At 44.9% G+C, this 21,036-nt stretch overlaps 1 protein-coding gene across 1 annotated transcript in view; it reads right to left on the bottom strand.

Annotated features, from left to right (window-relative positions):
- LOC124789029 (partitioning defective 3 homolog) overlaps positions 1-21,036 on the bottom strand; it is a 285,751-nt gene that overhangs the window by 221,430 nt on the left and 43,285 nt on the right. Inside the window, exon 2 of the mRNA XM_047256316.1 lies at positions 1,981-2,345. Coding sequence (XP_047112272.1) covers positions 1,981-2,202 — 222 coding nt within the window. The 5' untranslated portion in view covers positions 2,203-2,345. The remainder of the gene's footprint in view (positions 1-1,980; positions 2,346-21,036) is intronic.

Genomic DNA, 21,036 nt, shown 5'->3' with positions numbered 1-21,036 from the left:
ACGTACAGCTGCGCCGGTCATCACTGCAGACAATTCTTCTTCAGTCAATGAGATTCCAGGCACAAGACGTGTCTAGAAACGCCCCGCACAGTGGTGGGATATCAACCTGACTGTCGGCAGTCATACTGCCCAACAACGAGGAGTGATGGCTTATGGTGTCCTTTCAGTTCATAACATGGATCCCTGGTAGTCTCCGGCGGCATAGTAACAACACAGCGGTACGTCGATGCTGTTCTACGTCCCATTTGGTTGCCCTTCGTAGCAAGCCATCCTGGTCTTGTTTCAGGAAGATAATGCCCGCCCTCACACTGTAAGAGTTTCTACTGTTTAACTTTGTGCTTGCCAAACCCCTTTTTTTATCAGAGAGTAAATAGAGTCAAAAAGGACTCTCTTTACAGCTTAAGTGTCCTCCACTAGCGTTCAATTAGTTACAGAGAAGACTGTTTTAGTATCTCAAATGTCTCTAAACTTTCGCTGTTAACTCCGTAGAAGACTCATCCTGTACACGAGGTGCTATCCAAAATTTTCGGGACCGGTGCTGCCATCTGTTGAAAACCTTACCTTTGGACTTATGGTCACCATCATCTTCGAAGTAGTTCCTATCCGCACGTACACACCGGTCCCAGCGCTTCTGCCACTGGTCAAAAGTTTTCTGGAAGTCCTGTTCTTTGAGGGTGTTTATCACCGCCAGCGATGCTTCTTGAATCCTCTTTAGAGTGTCGAACCGACAGCCTTTAAACTTGAGTTTCAGTTTTAGGAATAGCGCGAAATAGCAAGGTGCCAAATCTGTCCAGTATGGTGGGTGGGGTAGAACCGCCATGTTTTTTTGCCAAAAAGTTCCTGGTGAGCAAGGATGTGTGACAGGGCGCGTTGTCGTGATGCAGCAGCCATTTCCCTTGACGCCAAAGTTCGGGCTGTCGTCGCCGTTCCTTTTCACGGAGCCGTCGCAAAAGTCACATTAGTACGCGGAATTCACTGCTTGGTTGGGCAGGACGAATTCTTTGCGCACAATTCCCTTGGTATCAAGGAAAACGATGGTCGTGCTCCTCACTTCGCTCTTCACCTATTTCGCTTTTTTGGGTCTTGCATAGCCCGGGTTCTTCCACTGGGACGGTTGTTGCTTTGTCTCTGGGTCATAACTGTAAATCCAGCTCTCGTCGCCGGTGATAACCCGTGACAAGAAGGTTGGATCATCAGATGCGATCTGACGAAGGTCCGTGCACACTTCAACACGCTGTGCCTACTGATCGGCAATCAAAATCCTTGGTCCAAGTTTTGCGGCGACAAAATGCATGCCAAATTCATCAGTCAACATTCGTTGACATGTCTCATAACCAATACCCAGTTCATCCGCAAGGTCTTGAATGGTTCGACGTCGATCCGTACGAACCAACTGTTGAAGTTTGGCAACAATGTCTGGCGTTGTGCGGATAACGGGCCTTCCAGTGTGAGCATCATCTTCGACGTCTGTACGGCCGGCCTGAACCGAGAGTGCCACTCAAACACAAGCGTACGGCTCATGCTCTGTCCCCCAAACACTTGTTGAATCATTGCAAGGGTATCCGTAGCACTTTTCCCGAGATTCGCACAGAATTTGATACACACGCGCTGTTCTGTTCGCCGATCCATCGTAAAATCGCCACACACCAAACACAGAGTATTACGGAAAACGCTGTGGACACGCTACACGTCCTCCCAGCTGAATGCCACTCCGTACACTGACTCATCAGATATGCAGGTCTCGCCACCTAGCGCTGCAAAGATCCACTACTACTTTCCAGATGGCAGCACCAGTCCTGAAAATTTTGGATTCCACCCCACGTACAAACCCTTGGGGAACACCTACTGTAGTACCCCTCAAAGATCCTTTCACAGCTAGCTAGACTGACAAATATGGTGTTTGCCTTTAGGGATAACATTAGGATATGATGAATATGGAGTGAATGGTGATGTGCAGTCACGGTGAGGTTTGTCACTCACCGTGGAGTTTGCCGGCGCGCTGATGGTGGCGGTGAGCTGCTGCCGGTGGGAGAGGCCGCGGTGGCGCTTGTGCACCTTGTACGTCTGCCGCCAGCCGAACAGCTGCTGCAGCTTGTCCGCCACGTCCGAGCAGCGCGGGCCGCCCCCGCTGCCGCCTCCGCCGCCCCCGCTGCTGCCTCCGCCCCCATCGGCATCGCTGTCCGCCCCGCGGCTGTCCAGCATCGTGGTCGGCACGCACTCCTTACGTGTTCACACACTGCCTTCGCATCCACCCCACTCCCTGCTTTCCCATAATTCGCAGAAACACTGTTCGTTCGCACTATCAGGAGGGATTCGAACCACGTTGCGGGTGTTATCTTGCGTATCTAGTAAACACGTTCAAAAACGCTGTTTTTAATATCGCCGCTATGAGGAATAACTGAATAAGCAAATTTCTCTTTCTTTAATTAACAGCGTTACCAAAACACAGTACACATCGCTTCCTAAACAAATTTCACCACAGGTGAGGCACCATCAGTAGCCGCTTGTTTACTTCCTCTATCTACACAACCGGCCAGTAAAATTGCTACACCAAGAAGAAACTGGACAAATATATTATGCTAGAACTGACATGTTATTACATTTTCACGCAATTTGGGTGCATAGATCTTGAGAAATCAGTATCCAGAACAACCACCTCTGCCCGTAATAACGGCCTTGATATGAATGGGCATTGGGTCAAACAGAGCTTGGATGGCGTGTACAGGTACAGCTGCCCATGCAGCTTCAACACGATACCACAGTTTATCAAGAGAAGTGACTGGCGTATTGTGACGAGCCAGTTGCTCGGCCACCATTGACCAGATGTTTTCAATTGGTGAGAGATCTGGAGAATGTGCTGGCCAGGGCAGCATTCGAACATTTTCTGTATCCAGAAAGGCCCGTACAGGACCTGTAACGTGCGGTCTGCATTATCCTGCTGAAATGTAGGGTTTCGCAGGGATCAAATGAAGGGTAGAGCCACAGGTCGTTCCACTGTTCGAAGTGCCGTCAATGCGAACAAAAGGTGACCGAGACGTGTAACCAATGGCACCCCATACCATCACGCCGGGTGTTATGCCACTATGGCGATGAATACACGCTTCCCATGTGCGATCACTGCGATGTCGCCAAACATGGATGCGACCATCATGATGCTGCAAACAGAACATGGATTCATCCGAAAAATGACGTTTTGCCATTCGTGCAACCAGGTTCGTCGTTCAGTACACCTTCGGAGGCGCTCCTGTCTGTGATGCAGCGTCAAGGGTAACCGCAGCCATGGTCTCTGAGCTGCTAGTCAATGCTGCTGCAAACGTCGAACTGTTCGTGCAGATGGTTGTCTTGCAAACGTCCCCATCTGTTGACTCAGCGATCGAGACGTGGCTGCACGATCCGTTACAGCCATGCGGATAAGATGCCTGTCATCTCGACTGCTAGTGATACGAGGTCGTTGGGATCCAGCACGGCGTTCCGTAAAACCGTCCTGAACCCACCGATTCCATATTCTGCTAACAGTCATTGGATCTCGACCAACGCGAGCAGCAATGTCGCTATACGATAAACTGCAATCGCGATAGGCTACAATCCGACTTTTATTAAAGTCGGAAACGTGATGGTACGCATTTCTCCTCCTTACACGAAGCATGACAACAACGTTTCACCAGGCAACGCCGGTCAACTGCTGTTTGTGTATGAGAAATAGGTTGGAAACTTTCCTCATGTCAGCACGTTGTAGGTGTCGCCACCGGCGCCAACCTTGAACGAATGTTCTGAAAAGCTAATCATTTGCATATCACAGCATCTTGTTCCTGTCGGTTAAATTTCGCGTCTGTAGCACGTCATCTTCATGGTGTAGCTATTTTAATGGCCGGTAGTGCAGAATGTGGACACAATGTTATCGCTACTGTTTCTCGTTTGTGTTTATTGTCTCTTATCTTCAAACTACATTTTGCGTACTGTCACTATCATTCTATTTCAACCACAGACATACATGCTTATAGATACAGGGTGTCCTAGAAATGTAGCGACAAACGTGGAGGGGTTGTAGAAGATGTCTTGAGAAAGAAATCGAGGATGGAACCCCGCATCCGGAAACGTCATCCAACGACGCTACACAGCGTCGAAGTTACATTCCATGGCGCCTGCCATTAGGCCACCCATTCGGCAGTAAATGTGACTGTACACCGACGGCCTGTAGACAGAACCTTTCGCAATGTTGTTTGTTATTCCGTGGTCGCATTTGGTTGTCACGATCGTCAGTGGAGAAGATGGAGCTAGCTGCTGCGTTCAAAAACCTTTTGTCCTATGAATGGAGGTTTCAGAGGCTTTCAGGCGAATCGAAAAGTTTTTCGGTATATAGGACAAAAACTGGAGATGTAAACCCGTGCCCGAAACAGTCATCCACCACGGCAATAGAGCGTTGCATTCATAGGAGACAAGGCCTGTCTACGCAGCAGGTAGCTCCATCTCCTCCACTGGCAATCGTGGAAATCACTGAATAACAACACAACATCGCGAGACGTTCCGCCTATAGTCAGTCAGCGTGCAAAGTCACATTTGCTGCCGAAGCGACGGCCTATTGGCAGGAACTGGCGCTGAAACTTCGACGCTCTCGTTAATGACGTTTCCTGACACAGGTTCCCATTCTTGATTTGCTCCTCAAGACATTCTCTACAACCCTTTGAAGTTTGTCGCAACAATTCTGGGACACTAAGTACATGCGCACACTTCCCTCAGAAAATCAGGACGAAATCTTAAATGTATGATGTATACTGAGGCACGAAACGTTTGCATATGTCCGCTTCGTCACACACCATTGTTTTAGAGGATCTGCTCGAGCTGTGAGGGATGCATTGGAAGGCGTATTGCTGTATTTCAATGGACCTTTCGCATTCTGACCATCTGCCTGCACCAGTTTACTGCTAGTTGTTTAGCTTATTACGAAACAATTTCAGCGTAATTCGTTAATTGCTCATATGTTGTGGAGTTTTAGCGGTGTTCATATTTTCCCCCCCGCGCATTCGCTCGTCGAAAATAAAAAAAATGTTTGTCGTAAGACTTTACCCAGAAGCACAACAACCGATCTAACAAGGCTCATAACAGGTCCATTATATCAGTGTGTGTCAACATTTCTTGCCTGAATATACATTTTTCACCATTACAATTTCTTCCTAATTTGCCGATTACAGAGACTGTCTGAGCGTGCTTGTGATGCAAGTTGGCGTAGTCAGACACGGCAAACACAAAATGTAATTTGAAAGTAAGATATAATAACGTGAATATAGTAACGATAACGTTGCTACGGAATTCGCAGAACGGATAGAGCTTAAAAATCAAGAATTATTTTATTTGCCTCTGGAAGAGCGAGACCGTAAAGGTACATGCTGAGTACGAACAGAAAACCAGCGATTAATCTGAGTCAGATGATGTGAATGGCGCTAAATTTTTCGATAAACTTCACGCTTCATGTCCTCTTGTATTACTAAAACTTTAAAATGCGGGATATTCAATGTGGATTGTGTGTCCTTCACATAAATTAAAAGATGAAGGATGGGAAAGAAATGATTTCAACCCACGTCTTACTTCGAAGTGTATAGCACCTTCATGTTTTAAATGGACATAAAACATATTGACACACATGAGAAAGATCTGAAACTGGGGACTAATCCATATTAGGGAACACAGTCTCTTAGTTGCATAGGAATCACAGAATAAATATGGGAACTATTTATGTCTGTATCAACTAGAGTTTAAGTTGAAAAAATGGCGAACGGAGATTATATGGAAAATATTCTAAAATCATTAGAAGTAGAAAGGGTCGTCAACAAACTAAATGACCAGCAATGCCGCCCACAAAGCTGTGCCAATCCTCATTTCAAAACTTCAGTGCATTCTACTAATATCAGGTCTTTATCCATTGCTAGTTTTTGCCTTTGTAAACGATTAACCGTCGTTTGATTTGGATTCTTTGGTCGGTGAAGCCTTTACGTGACCTCTATTGTTTGAATTGTCAGTATACCATCCGCATAATTCCTGTCACTTATTTTCCTGATCACGCCCACAGTATCGCTATAACCGAGCAGAAATACTAACGACAGTGCTGAGTTTCTCCAATGCAGTAACTACGACTGATACGAGCTATCAACTAAATTTATTATTAAATAATAGCTCCTGCTTTCCTTCGCTACCTACAGGAGTTCTGATTCGCCCATCGATCTAAACAATGCGAGAAAGAAGCAAAAATAAATAGTTTGCGTTCCAAGTACTTGAAATGATGTTCACCTACATATTTTAGTTTTTTTCCTCACTACTATCAACATTTTACACTAACGCAGATCTGCAATTTCGGACAAGTATTTGAGTTACTCGTCGTTATCTGAGGAGTATCCATTACTGACCGTGAAGGTCACAGGGGAAATGCTTGAGAGCAGTCCCTAGATAGCTAATGGCTCTCGTCTGATAGCCTCTTCCTCTGACCTACTGCCTTCACGTAGCTACCTACAAAGCCTAGATTACAGTAGTCCACTTCTTCCTGCATCTGCGTACGTATGTCAGCCATAGAAACTAAAAGTGGTCGACAGCTCCTAGAACTGATCAATACAATGCTTTCTTAGTCATGACGCCAGTAGAGGTGGGTATGTCATTGTAGACCAAAGGAAATACTGTTTCATCCAGAATCCGAACCACGATGCAGCAAAGTATTTTTCATTTACGCAGAACGTTAACAGTGTTAATCATATTAAATGACAGAAAAATCCTTGCAACCAAGAGGCAATGTATCTACAGTGGCTTCGATTTTGCTAATCTAATGTCAGATTTGAATAGCAAGTGACTTGAAGATAATATCGGGGATAGGAACATCCTGACTGCTAAGGCGGAACAGTTAAAAGCCTTCACCAGTAGTAATAAATATAATTACCCACGATCTCTCGAAATTAATGACTTACATCTTGAAATTTCAAAGTTACTTATGTATTTGAGGAAGCATTTGCATTTAATATTACAGACCTTTGACACTGTCTTTAGCTGTTAGAAGGGAAATACCCATTTTAGTTCTAGATTTACCAAAGACTAGCATCATTTTTGTAGGACGGGGTGACGGGTTCGATTCCCAGCCGGGTTGGGGATTTCCTCTGCCCGGGGACTGGGTGTTTGTGTTGTCGTCGTCGTCGTCGTCGTCGTCGTCGTCGTCATCTGTGACAGTGGCTAAAAACTGGACTGTGTAAAAATTGGGACTCTGTGGGCGCCAGTAACTGTGAGAGCTCCACAAACCAATCATCATCATCATCATCATCATCATCATCATCATCATCATTTTTCTAGGAATAATCAAGCTAGAAAATGTATTTCAGTCCGCTTCAGAAATATTACATAATATAACAATTGAAAATATTAACTTTTTTGCATAATAGCACAGGAAAAACAGGAAAAAAGTTGATGTGAAAGCTACAATTTCGTTTGTAAGGAAAATATTGGAAGAGTGTAAGGGAAGGGGTACGAACAGGAAGTGGCTCACCTGTACGGCACGTGGCATCACGTAAGGAGATCGATTTTGATTCAGCCTATAAAATCGTGATCGAGATGTCAGGAAGTAGTTAGAGAGCAGCTGGGCTGTGGTGAAACTTCTCGTCGTTGGAAATTACGGACGGGAGCCCAGCGCCTAATGAAGAGAGAAAGCCCACAAGCGCGGTCCGGTTACGGCAGTGTGAAGTGGAGGCATCCAGGAGAGAAGACAAAGTCCCACCAGTTTACGCATGGGAAAAGCAGGTGTCACGCTGAAATTCGTTTCTCTTTGAAGTTTGAATGGAAGAATTCCAGAATCTCATGTCATACCACACGTACGTAGAAACGAATATTATCCAAAGAAGTGTGTAACTGTGTACATTTATGTCAATATCGGTATGTAACCTAATGATGGAACTATATGTCTAATATCGTTTCGTGAAAGGCATGTATATAATAATACATTTTCAGGGAGAAGCGGTACAAATGCAGCTAATATTACGTAAGATTAGAAACAATCTCAACGGGTTTGAGATAAATACCCGAATGGCTAAATTTGAAGACCACTGTACTCAAAAGCGTTCAAACTACTCACTTTAAATTAAATAAGAAAACGCTTATTTTATGAGGAAAGAGGTGCGAAGATCAAAAACCTCCTTTTCTATTTAGAAGGTCACATTCTAGTGCAATCTCAACAACTTCCTTAATATCACAATCCCAGCAGATGTAAGTGCACGCCATAGTGTGTGTTACTACATTCCGTTGGTGGCCAGTACCGTGACAGTGTGCCTTGGAGTCAGATACTTGCTCGACTGTTGCAAGCATGCCTGACGCGCTGTAGACCGGTCCTCCACGGTCCTAATGGTAGGAGCGATGTAGGACATAGCACAACTGCAGGAGATACGGTAGTCACGCGCCCTGCAAAAACCAAAATCATCCTTTGTAGACCCAAGGCTGTGCTAATATCAGATGATGGTCGAGAAACGCAGTTCATACCATATTTCCCCAAAATACGATCAACCATGTTGGTAATACTACCTGCGTAAGGCAAGAAAGGTGTAGGCTTAGAAATGGGGTGTTCACCTGCCAAAATTGCTTGCTGGTACCTCCTGGGGTTGCTGTGCTCAAACCCTAAGATCAACTGCTTTGGCACTATCATACTCTGTCGCTGATTACTGTTGCCCAACTTGGATGAACAGTGTTCACTGTAGCAAGATGTGCAACTCAGCCAGACAATGCGACTTATCACAGGCTGCACAAGTAGCACTCAAACTGCATGGCTACCAGTTTGAAGTAACATCCAGCCTCTAGCTCTACGAAGATCAGATGCTCTCCTGAAGATCTGGAGAAACATTTAGAACCCCCAACTACCTATACACAGCAGAACATCAGCGCCTGAAGTCAAGAAAAGCACCTTGGCAAATTGCACATCATCTTCAAGCCTCCGACATTAACATCAACATCAACATCAACGAAGTATGGAGAAGTCAGTGGGAAGAATCGTCAGTGTTCAACGGTCATCTGCTTGAAAAGCCTTCGATGCGAGTTCCACGTTTCACACTCCCCAGACGCCACTGGAGAACCATCTACCGCATCCGAACAGGACAAGGGAACTGCGGATCTCTAAAGCACAAACGGGGTTAGGCAACATCTCCAGATTGTGACTGTGGAGCTGCCCTGCCAACAATAAATCACATTGTTGGTAAATGCACGAAACGAGCCTTCGAGGGATCAATAAATGGCATCCACCATGCATCACCTGAAGGGCTCAACTGGATCAACAGATTGGACTTAGAAATCTAATAACTTGTCTAATGTGTACATAATTTAGCATACTACTTTGGACATTTGATTCTGTACCTTTATTTTGCTTGTCATTTCTTACACTGCATACTCTTAAAATTATGTATTTGATCCAAGCTCTGTATCATCATACGATAAATAAAGAAAACTGCCAAAATATCGGCGGTTGTCAAGAACATTATCCATCTGCATTCCCATAAGTTATCTGGAAATTCCGTAGGGTGGGAGACGCTCAAGGTTAAAAATATACTATGACCGTCGTTTGTCCAGTCGACGATGTGGTTATTAGAGACTGAGCACAACCTCGGGGGGGGGGGGGGGGGGGCGCTAAGGAAATCGGCCGGTCTCTCAAAAGAAATGTACCAGGATTCGCATAAGGGAATAAGGAAAACCGTGGTAAACTTAAATTTGGATGTCGGGATCGGTATTCAAACAGTAGTCTTCCCGATCGTGCACCCAGCGTGTTGCCACTGTCGTTATCCGCAACATTTTCTGTTTACGGCTTCTTGTTCACACTTAGTTTCGATGCTTCTTGGAAATAAGTTAACAGCTTCTTCACTGTTTTCTAACGAAGGCAGAGTACTATTCAGTGGTGAGTTATTTTTAGTGACAGCATCTTACCGAGACTGGCAAATGATATCGAGACCGATAGACGAGAACAGTCGATAAAGCTTATCTCTACAACGGCTATTTGCTTTTAATTTGGAAGCTGGCTGGTTTTTCGCAGCGATATATCGGACAGGGACGGCTTAGTCCACCGTTGGTGCTCGTTGCTAACATGAAACCTCATATGTCGAAGGTGAATTATCCCTGGTTTTATTACAGACCTGAACAAAGCCGTTATTCATTCGGCTCGAAGTAAGGTATGCCGACATTCTAGTAATGTGACGCAAATGTAATTTTGTTGTTCACTCAAATGTCTAATAATCAGCGAAATCGTTAGAAACTGAGCGGTAGCTCAATTGGTCCAGGAGTGTTTAAACCACCGGCCGTGAGCTTACGGGAGATGTCACCATCCTCCAGTAACACAGGAAAACCGGTAAATGCAAATTCGGGAGTGCGAAGCGAGACATGAACCAATGTCCAGCCCAACGACCTCTAAGGGCGTTGTATTGTTTCGAAGCACATTGGGTTATACGTGTCTGTCGCGTTTGGAAGAGCTGCCACTTCATTTTGCCAAGCTGTATACCTGATGACACTGTTTACACCAATCTAAGCCTTGTCCAGATTATGACATTCAACTTATTTTTCTTGATAGGTTCCGAAAGTTTTCACATACAGCTATCCATTTCGTGTCACGTTATAGAAGCAAATAGGAACCCTGATTCAGGCTTTCCGCATGTTGACGGAGGACACACTTTTCAAATTCAGGAAGAGCAAAAGGTATTGTACAATTAGTACAGAAATAAGACTGGATGGTAACAGCTGAAGGACTTTAAAGGGAAGCAGTAGGTGTGAAGGATGTGAGACAGCGACCTAACTGTGAAGGAAACGAAGAAGAAATTTGGAAAACTAGTTAAAGTGTGCTGAGAAGAAATAAGAACTTGGCAGTTCGCTGATGACATAATACTGTCAGAGACTGAAGTTCTAGGAAGAGCAATTAAACGAAATGGGTAGTGTCATGAAAGAGAGATCACAAGATGACCAAATAAAAACAAGTAAAACAAGGGTTTCGGAATGTAGTCGAATTAAATCACGAAACGCTTCCGGAAATAGATTAGGACATGAGGCACTGAAAGTAGAGTTTTGCACGTGGGCATTAAAACAAATGACGATGGCTGAAGCAGAGAGAAAAAGAGACTGGAAATAGCGAGAAAACGTCTCTGAAAAAGATAAATTTGTATTTAAGTGCCAGGAAGCTTTTTCTGAAGCTATTTGCCTGGAGTGCAGCATTGTACGAAGTGTAACGTGGACGACAATAAGAATAGAAGCTTTTGAAATGCGGTACAACAGAAGTAAACTGAAAATCAGATGGGTACAACTGATGAAGTTGTAGGCCTACTTAATAGGTAAAGGGATAAAGGAAAATTTATGGCATAACTTGACTAAAAGAAGGGAGTTCAAATTGATATAGATTTCAATAGTAATGAAGAGACGATGCGGCTTGCACAGGAGAGAGTAGTGCAGAAAGCTGCACCAAACCAGTCTTCAGGCTGGTGATAACAGCATTAAGATATTGCAAAGGAGGAGAGGATTCAACGCCTGGATTTCTGTCTGCATTGCATAAACAGATGTCCCACTTCCGAAAATGGATGTGACTACGTCCGAAAACTGAACAAGGTAAATGAAGCGAATTTCGAACTATATGGAGTGACTGCGTGCAGTAAGCTACCTCCTTAACAAGGAACATAGTCACCGGGTCGAGTAGAAGCTTAGGGACAAAATAATGTTTACTCATAGCAGGCCCGGTCGTTCTGGCTCTGGCAGAACAGTCGCAGCTGTGCGTTGCAAGCGTCTGCATCGTAACTGATAGCGCCTTTTAACGCCAGCTGTGCCACGATAGAGTTGTGGTGTTCTTTCTTGCAAACTAACGACGTCACCGTTTCGCGGAAAAATAACGATAATACAACGATGTGCGGGGAGTGACCGATAAGTCACGAACCAACCCGATACTGAAGTCTGTCCCCGACCACTTTTCTATTCGGACAGGTGTGTGTCACTAGCTAATATATGGTCGCCCATGAAAATAAATGTTTCCCAATATTTCAGTTTACATTGAGCAAGGTACGATTTCAAGCTCACCGTCTGAACGGTGGAGTACACCCCAGTTCAAAAAGTTCCGTCCAAGAGACGCCAGCGCAGCAACTACGATAGCATCTTGAATCAACAACCCTGAACAACAGATGGGCATTTTTTTTTAAATCTCGTTTTGTTCGCTTTTGTTCGTTATATCTGCTCGGGGCGGACGTCGTAAGACATCCGTTTAAGTTCGTTGTTGATCGATGAACTCAGTTTTTTTATTACAGAGGGCAGCTAACCCTCTGACCGAACACGCTGAGCTACCGCGCCGGCTGGCATTAGACCAGTTAGTTGTGAGTAGGCAGTGTGTCAACGTCGATTTGTCACAAATCGCAATGTACCATCGAACTGAACGTCTCTAAATCATTCTTCAGAATGTTTTGAAGAAGAGTCTGTGAAAAGACCACACACCTTGACACACTAACAAACGACGCGAGAACGCATATTGCGGTTTGATTGATATGCAGAACGCGAACAATTATTTTCTGCAAAAAAATCATCAGGGATGGCGAAACTGGTCGATATCGAGAAGGATCTACGTCAAAATGCAAAAGTTCAAATGAAAAATCAACGCTTTAACGACGTACCCGATATTCAGTCTAACGTGACGCGTGAGTTGAACAATATCCAAAAAACGACTTTTCTGGCAGTGTCACATGATTGTACGAACCTTCTGTGCGTTGTAACCTAGTGGGGAGAGACTGTGCGGAAAGCCTCAAAGACTACAACTACTATTTTAACTTTTGTGTCTTTTTATTAACCAATTTTCTAAACTTTTTGGACTGAAGGGGTACACGACACTTGATTCATTTTGTATTTGTGTTGTCTCAGAAGATACATGCCCCGCATATGCATCTTCTAATGAAATATAGAGCTATTGAGAGACTAAAGTTTGCATCATTCGCACTCGCATGCTACAAGGCAACACCAGGTCGTTTATAAAATTACTAGTGTCCCGTACAAGTAACAACTCACCGTCATTTAGAGAGTGCCGTAAATTACAGACCATCACTATAAACTCCATTTGATTAATGCCAAAGCGGGAGGTTGGAAGAAGTTAAACCGGTGTACAGATTCAGTTAAAGGTTAGATCAGTTATCGCATTTACCACCCAGTCTTCTTTACGGTGAACATAGTTTTAAGATTTGCAGGTGGTAAAACTAGTTAAATTGAAATGCGACGCTAATACCGTCTGATTACCTTCCCATTTGCCACTGCTTTCGAGTCAGTGTCGATTCAAATACTCTAACACCTTGTCTTTTCTCCTCGCTAGGATGAGTGAACCCTGTTCTACACATTCCTAACCCAGGAACCTTTGAATGTCACCGGGAATCGAACGAAAGACATCCCCAATAGTCAGGAGAAAACACACACACACACACACACACACACACACACACACACACACACACACACACACACACACACACACACACAGAGAGAGAGAGAGAGAGAGAGAGAGAGAGAGAGAGAGAGAGAGAGAGGCCGACCACGAGAAAACCTATTTTGCTATTGAAGCAAACTGGTAGAGTCAGGATACACGCTTCGGAAAGGTACTCCTACAACAAGGAACAATAAACAGCAGAAAGACTGAAAAACGTAGCCTTTCGTGATGGTTGTCGGTGATGTAAGAAAGTTCTTGGATATTGGTACCGCGTCATTCTTCCAAAATCTTACGATCTGACGTTTCGGCTCCAGCAGGAAATCCGAAGTTTACAAATCATTTGATAAGGAGATGCCTCCTTTGTTTTAAAGGAAAAAGTGATATCGTTGATGGCAACAATGAACTGGTGGTGGTTTAGAAAATTGTCAGAAACATAAAATTTATACGACATAGTTTTCTTAGTTTCATTTTCTTGTAAATATTTGTGTATCTCTGCAGATGAGGACGCTTTTACATTCGGTAGAAGCTACTTGCTATCTAAGATAGCGGTATAGAATATTCTCAAATATCTGTGTGGCGCCTTGCTATAAATTGAAAGAGGTTCAAGATTTCATCACCTGTTCATTCATTCACTCATTTGTTAGATCACTATCTCGGTGCTCCTACACTCACATGACAGGGATGTATTACTTGAGTCCTTCGTTATCTGTGTCTTCCCCGATAACGAAAGCTTTTCCGCTGTTTTCTTGTACTAGGGGACTTCAAACAGTATGTTACACACGTCGTCCCACACTAAGACCATTGCGCAACAAAAGCGGAACGTTGCAACACAGTGTACGAATGAAATGACGCAACTGGAAACGTACTCCAAAGACGAATTACGCGGAGTAGCTCGATTCTTGTGGGCAAAACGTCTAAATCGCTCATAGATTCACCCTAAAATTGTGGCAGTATACGGACTAAATGAAATGTCACTTACAGTCGTCGCGAAATGTTGCCAACAATTTGACCAAGCCATTAGAGGTGTGAGCTTTGGTGTGTGTGTGTGTGTGTGTGTGTGTGTGTGTGTGTGTGTGTGTGTGTGTGTGTGAAATCTTACACACTACTTAACCTAAATGATCCTAAGGACAAACAAACACACAAACACACAAACACACACAAACACACACAAACACACACAAACACACACACACACACACACACACACATGCCCGAGGGAGGACTCGAACCTCCGCCGGGACCAGCCGCACAGTCCAAGACCGCAGCGCCCTAGACCGCTTGGCTATGAGCTTTGGTGATCGGGAAGCAAGGAGTCCATCGACCACAGAGCACAATGTCCAGGTAGTCTAACAATTGATTCATAACAATCGAAAATTTTCCGAGGATAGCGATCCTCGAATGATTTTCTAAACAGGGAACAGCTTTTTGCCGTCGAGGAACTGAACGGTTGGATGAACGTTCCGACAGTGGTTTCCAGAGATGTGGTGACTGTGTTGGAAAATTGTCTCATGTGTCTGTGTCTATGTCACTTAAGAGTGTAGAGCAGTATTCAATAACGACTGCTTGGCCAGCTATAATTACGTGTAATTTATTTCTTAAGTTCCGTCGTACCAAATCTCCGCTTGCATTTGCTTCTTTCATTGAAACGCGTTCTATTTGCTAGAGCTGGTGCACCACAGGTATTAAATTGAATGTAAGCGTTTCTGAATGTGGCGAAGGAATTGAGTGTATCGATCATCGGAAGTAATTTCCAGCTAAATTAATTGTTTACTACAATGTAGCTCGGCCGGTGTCAAAGAAGGAGCCAATCCTCTTACGATTTTCTCCGTATGAAATCCTTCACCTCTAGCAATTACTTGTTAAAGTCTAAAATGTTAAGCTGTACCATTATTCTTCACTATAAAGAGCTGGAAACATCATTCAAAGTTAGGAGAAAGGCACAGCCATATAACCTCCAATAGGATTGTGTCTAGTAAATTAAACTATAGGTTGATAATACCTTTACCTCCCAAGTAATCGTGTTAGTTTGAAATGTGCTACAAGGAGTTGTGTTCTCAGAGCGTTTACAGGAGTTCGATCTACCTGGTTCTGGAAAAGCGCATACCGTATTTGGTTTTCTTGCACAGATATGCTCTAGCGCGTCTATGTCGCTTGACATTTCGCATTCATGTTCATGTGAGGAACAGAAACGTGGATAAAGTAAAGGAAGACGTCAAGTTCAAACAAGGCTCCACTGATGTGCTGAAACAAATTTGCCTATCGAAACTAATATACTCATGTTCTCAAAAAAACAGAACCCCTTGAACGACTGGAGCTAGGGCGTTCATACGCACAGGAAATGTACAGTAGTATGTTCTGTAGAAATGATTAGCATTTCAGTCACCTCGGTTCAGCATGTTTCCTGCTGCCTAGTAGGCACAGGGTCCGCCATGCGTCCTGACAACTAGCTCCATGGCATCGACACGTATCTTGCACGAATGGCGTCCTGTGATAGAGCCATCCTTGCAGCATTCGCCTGGTTCCGAAGTTTATCTGTGGTGGTTGGCATTGGGTCACAGAGCTGCACCCGTCATCTGGCGGGCCATGGTGAAGGCTGACATCCTGTGACACTAAGGAGACACGCGTTTGTGCAGCTACATGTCATACATTGTCTTGCTGAAAAATGGCGTCTGAGGTGGTGTGTAGATAGGTTATGGCTACGGCTCGCAGGATGTCATTTCATGTAGGTCACAGTGCCCTGGACACGCACCAACTGTGATTTTTAGTTGTACCCAATAGTACCCCACACCATAAAGCCTTGAGTTGGCGCTGTATCTCCTGTGCGAATTCAATCACTGTGATGACGCTCCCCTTGTCTGTGGCGAACCAGAATGCGGCCATTATTTTCAAATCTTCTACCACTCCCGTCCGCAGCGACGTCATTCCAGACATCAGTGCCGTCTAGTATGATTCTGCATATTTGTCAAAGTGGATGATGCACACGTAACCCATGCAGTAGTAAATGGCGGCGGACTGTCGCCCCTGATAGTGTGCGACGTGTTGCGCTAGAGCCGAGAAGGACGCAGATCTGTTCTGCAATGTTATTGGGATGAGGTGTCGATCTTCTCGCGAGGTGGTCTGTGTGGTGCGACCCGACAAACCTCATCGTGTTCTACGGCCGTCCGTGAATCATTCTGCACACACCCGTTGCACTGCCGAAACACTTCGTCCTCCACGAGCAGCATTTTTCCGGGTGGATGCGTCACATTCTCTCACGTCAACAATGCGCACTCCTTCAAAATGGCTCTGAGCACTATGCGACTTAACTTCTGAGGTCATCAGTCGCCTAGAACTTAGAACTAATTAAACCTAACTAACCTAAGCACATCACACACATCCATGCCCGAGGCAGGATTCGAACCTGCGACCGTAGCGGTCGCTCGGTTCCAGACTGTAGCGCCTAGAACCGCACGGTCACTCCGGCCGGCGCGCCCTCCTTCAAACTCACTGGTTTGACGGTACGATTCGCGCATAAATCTGCGAGGCATCCTGCTCGTCTGCCCATGTCATATTGATACATTACCATCGGTTTATAACAACAGCGCGAGCTGAAGGCACAATTTATCGGTAGGTGGTGTTGCTTTGCGATATCGATGTTGTCCTTGAATCCTTGAACCCGCGGGCCGACGTGGTTCAAATCCTAATCATTTCTACAGTACATATTGATGTACACGTCTTGTGAATATGAACGTCCCATTTGTAGTCGTTGCAGGTGCTTTTGTTTCTGAACATGTGTATAAATTCGTATTTTTCAAAAACATAAGGGACGCAGCTCTGTAGTCTATCATTGCACAACGTTCCAATTGCGTAGCTACACGTAAGCTTACCGGAAGTCGGCGTCTCGCGTCTTCTGCCAGTGGGACGGAGGGGAGGAACGGTGTTGGCACCGAATGGTGGCTTACGGTTTATAGGTATCTACGTTGCAGCCGTTCAGTCGGGGAATTCGTGGGAAAGTAGGCGGCCACCAATTGATTATCATCGTATGACGCACGAAGTTGATAGGCTGAACGACCTTATAACAATCACATGATATGGTACTTGTGAATTACACGGTAACTCTCTTAGTCTTTCACTGTAACTACACTGAGTAGAACAGATAAATATCAATTCGCGATTATATGTCGTTTTCAATTTCTGCGTCGGCAGTGAGGTCATTGTTGGCAGCTTACTTTTTACGAGGACGAGCAGATGGTATCTCTATGGCGATTTTGCGGTCAAATGTGCGAAGCGTGATCGGACTGTTAAAACATGATTCTGTTTCCCTGCGTGATTCTGTTCTTTTGTAGCAATGATCGGAGTGGAGGGCAGTATTGTGGCGGTAGACAGAGCTTTGATATGCGCCAGCTTGCTGGCAACGCAGGGCTGTCAGAGGCAGGTAATGGCGTCAGCTTCTTGCTGAGAAATACCCGGGCTGCACACAAGGGAACTGAGCCCTCTAATGCCGTAGCGGCACTACCTGCACCCTTTCTGTAGTGGGTTTTCCCACTAGCAGTTGTACCTGGCAGTTTCCCCCCTTTCCGGGAAGGCTGGAAGACTCGAGTTTGCAGTCCCGTCGACATCGAGATTACAGTGGAATGCTTCTGGAAGAAATCGACCACGGCCGTCTTGTACGACCATCCGGCTGAAATTTTGGGAGCTCAGAAACGACTTTTAATAAGCAGTTGTTCTGGATACCAGTGTGGTAATCACGTGACTAGGTAGAAACGTTGTAATACAAGCACACAGGAAGTGTTCAAACGAGGAATTTCTCCTCCACGCGTTCCGGTATTCAGCTACAGGCATGCGTATTTATCACGCTTGTTTGCTGGCGCCATATAACCACCTTCCATTAGATCTCACATGCTGACAAAGCTTTCCAGTTTTAACGTATCGGAACCAGAGTTTTGAAAACTGTTTGTGGTGATTCGTACCACTGTCATCGATTTTCTGCCTTGGTTCATCCGTGGTCTGGGCGAGGGGAAAATGACTGCACGCCTATATAAGACGGCGGCAGCATAACAGTCACACAGCCTCCTTCGAATCCACGTTCTCTAAATTTATCCTACAGTGTTTCGCGAGACCCATGCCTCTTTCTTCTAAAGATTGCCATTTAAGTTCCTCGAAGATTTATGTTAGTGTTTCGTTTAGTCTTTACCAACCTGTTAGATCCTGCAGTGCGTCTCTGATCTCTTTCGATGGCAACCAGATTAGGACACCCGAACGATATTCTAGAATCGGTCATACTAACGTCTCATATAAGATCTCATTTGAAGATGCACTGCTTTTTCCCATAAATCTTTCAACAAATCCAAGTTTTCCACTAGTTTTCTTATGTGACCTCTCCATTTCACTTCGCTTAGTAGTATTAAGCTAAATACTTAAACGATATGTCGTGCTCAATATGTTCACCACTAATCTTGTAGTCAGATACTGCCGTGTTCTGTCTCTATTATAGGCACCAACTTATATTTATCCACATTTAAAAATAGCTACCATTCATTAGACCTTTCAATGAGTTTCTTGTGAAGTTTCACAATTTACTTTTCGATGTAAATTATCTGCGCTAGAGGTAAGCAGTACAATATCTTACACAAACCTAAGGTTTTTTGTTCCATTAATATGTATTACTAGCCGCACGGGGAAGCCGCTCGGTCTGCGGCGCCTTGCCACCACATCCCCCCAGCACTACACCTCCACACTCCCCAGTCCTCTCCTGACGCCTTCCCTTATCCGATCATGAAATCCGCTCAATATATGCTGTACCCATCCTGGTAGATTTTCGAGATTCCTACCACCCGCCCCTTGTCAGAGTTCCCTTCCGTTCCCCTCGACTCCTCTCCGCCTACCTCCTAAGTCTGGGTTCGGAACCCCATGTCTCTTCCCAAATCCCTCGTCCATCACATCCATCCACAGCGACATCCTCCCACGCACTACCCTTGAATGCTACGTTCCCGTGATACCTTTACTCCTGGCAGACTACGCCTGCTCATAACTTCACTCATCTATGTATCTGCAGTCAACACATCGGCCTTTTAACTTACGCAATTGTCCATTTGTTTTTATACATTTGTGTGCGACACTCATCTTCCATTCATCTGTGTCTACATTTAATTAACCAACACATCAGCATGTTAACTTCTGCAACTGATGACCTGTATTTTTATTGTGCAAAATCTATATTTTTGTCAACCGCTAAGTCCAATGTTATACTATGCTTTAAGACTTTTACTCTCACGTGGCTGAAGAGCCGTATCCGATGACAGTGCATCCCCCGCACATACGGGGTGAGGACGAAGAAATAATAACGGGAAAAAACAATATCCAACAGTCAAAGGCACTATAGAGGGCGGAAGCACTTCGGTCGAAATGTCGGCAATTTAGTTGCTTTCGTGTTTTACAATGACGTGGCCTAATAACCGAAACTATTTTCTTCAAAATGACACTATGGTATAGGGATATGCACTTATACAGAAGGCGGTAATATCGCGTACAGAAGATATAAAAGGGTAGTACATTGGCGGAGCTGTCATTTGTACTTAAGTGATGCATGTGAAAAAGTAATTACGGCCGCCTGACGGGAATTAACAGTCCTTGAAAGCGGTATGGTAGTTGGCGCTAGACACATGGGACATACCATTTCGGAAATCGTTAGGCAGTTCAGTATTTTGATACACACAGTGTCAAGAGAATGCCCAGAATACCACATTTCAGCCATTACCTCTCATCACGGACAAAGCAGTCGCCGACGTCCTTCACTTAACGACCGAGAGCAGCGGCGGCTCCGTAGAGTTGTCGATGCTAACAAACAAGCAACACTGCGTGAAATAACCGCAGAAATGAATGTGGGACATACCAAGAGCGTCTTCGTTATCACAGCGCGGCGAAATTTGATATTAATGGGCAATGGCGGCAGACGACCGACGCGAGTGCTTTTGGTGACACAACATCGCCTCTCCTTGCGACCATATCGATTGGACCCCAGACGATTGGGAAACCGTGGCCTGATCAGGTCGGTTCCTATTTAAGTTTTAAGAGCTAATGACGGGGTTCGAGTGTGGCGGACAGCCCATGGCAGCCATGGTCTCAAGTTCTCAAAAAAACACTGCGCAAGCCAGTGGTGGCTCCATAACGTTGTGGGGTGTTCACATAAAATAGATTTGGCCCTCTGGTCCAATTGAACTGACCATTGACTGGAAATGGTTATTTTCTGCCACTTGGAGACCATTTGCAGCCATTCTTGGACCTCAGTTTTATTGATGAGAATGCACCATATCACTAAGCCACAATCATTCGCGACTGGTTTGAAGAACATTCTGGATAATTCGAGCGAATAGTTTGGCGACGCACGTCGATCGTCATGAATCCCATCGAAGATTCATAGGACGTAATCGAGAGGTCAGTTCGTGCACGAAATCCTGCACCGGCAACACTTTCGCTATTATGGACGGCTATAGATTCGGCGTGACTATTTCTGCAGGGGACTTCCAACGACTTGTGGAGTCCATGCTAGATCCCGTTGCTGCACTACGCCGGGCAAAACGAGATCCGACATGATACTGGGAGGTATCGCATGACTTGTCACCTCAGTG

Source organism: Schistocerca piceifrons, chromosome 3 (genome assembly GCF_021461385.2).
Source record: "Schistocerca piceifrons isolate TAMUIC-IGC-003096 chromosome 3, iqSchPice1.1, whole genome shotgun sequence".
NCBI lineage: Eukaryota > Metazoa > Arthropoda > Insecta > Orthoptera > Acrididae > Schistocerca > Schistocerca piceifrons.
This window is presented reverse-complemented; position numbering and strand designations above follow the sequence as displayed.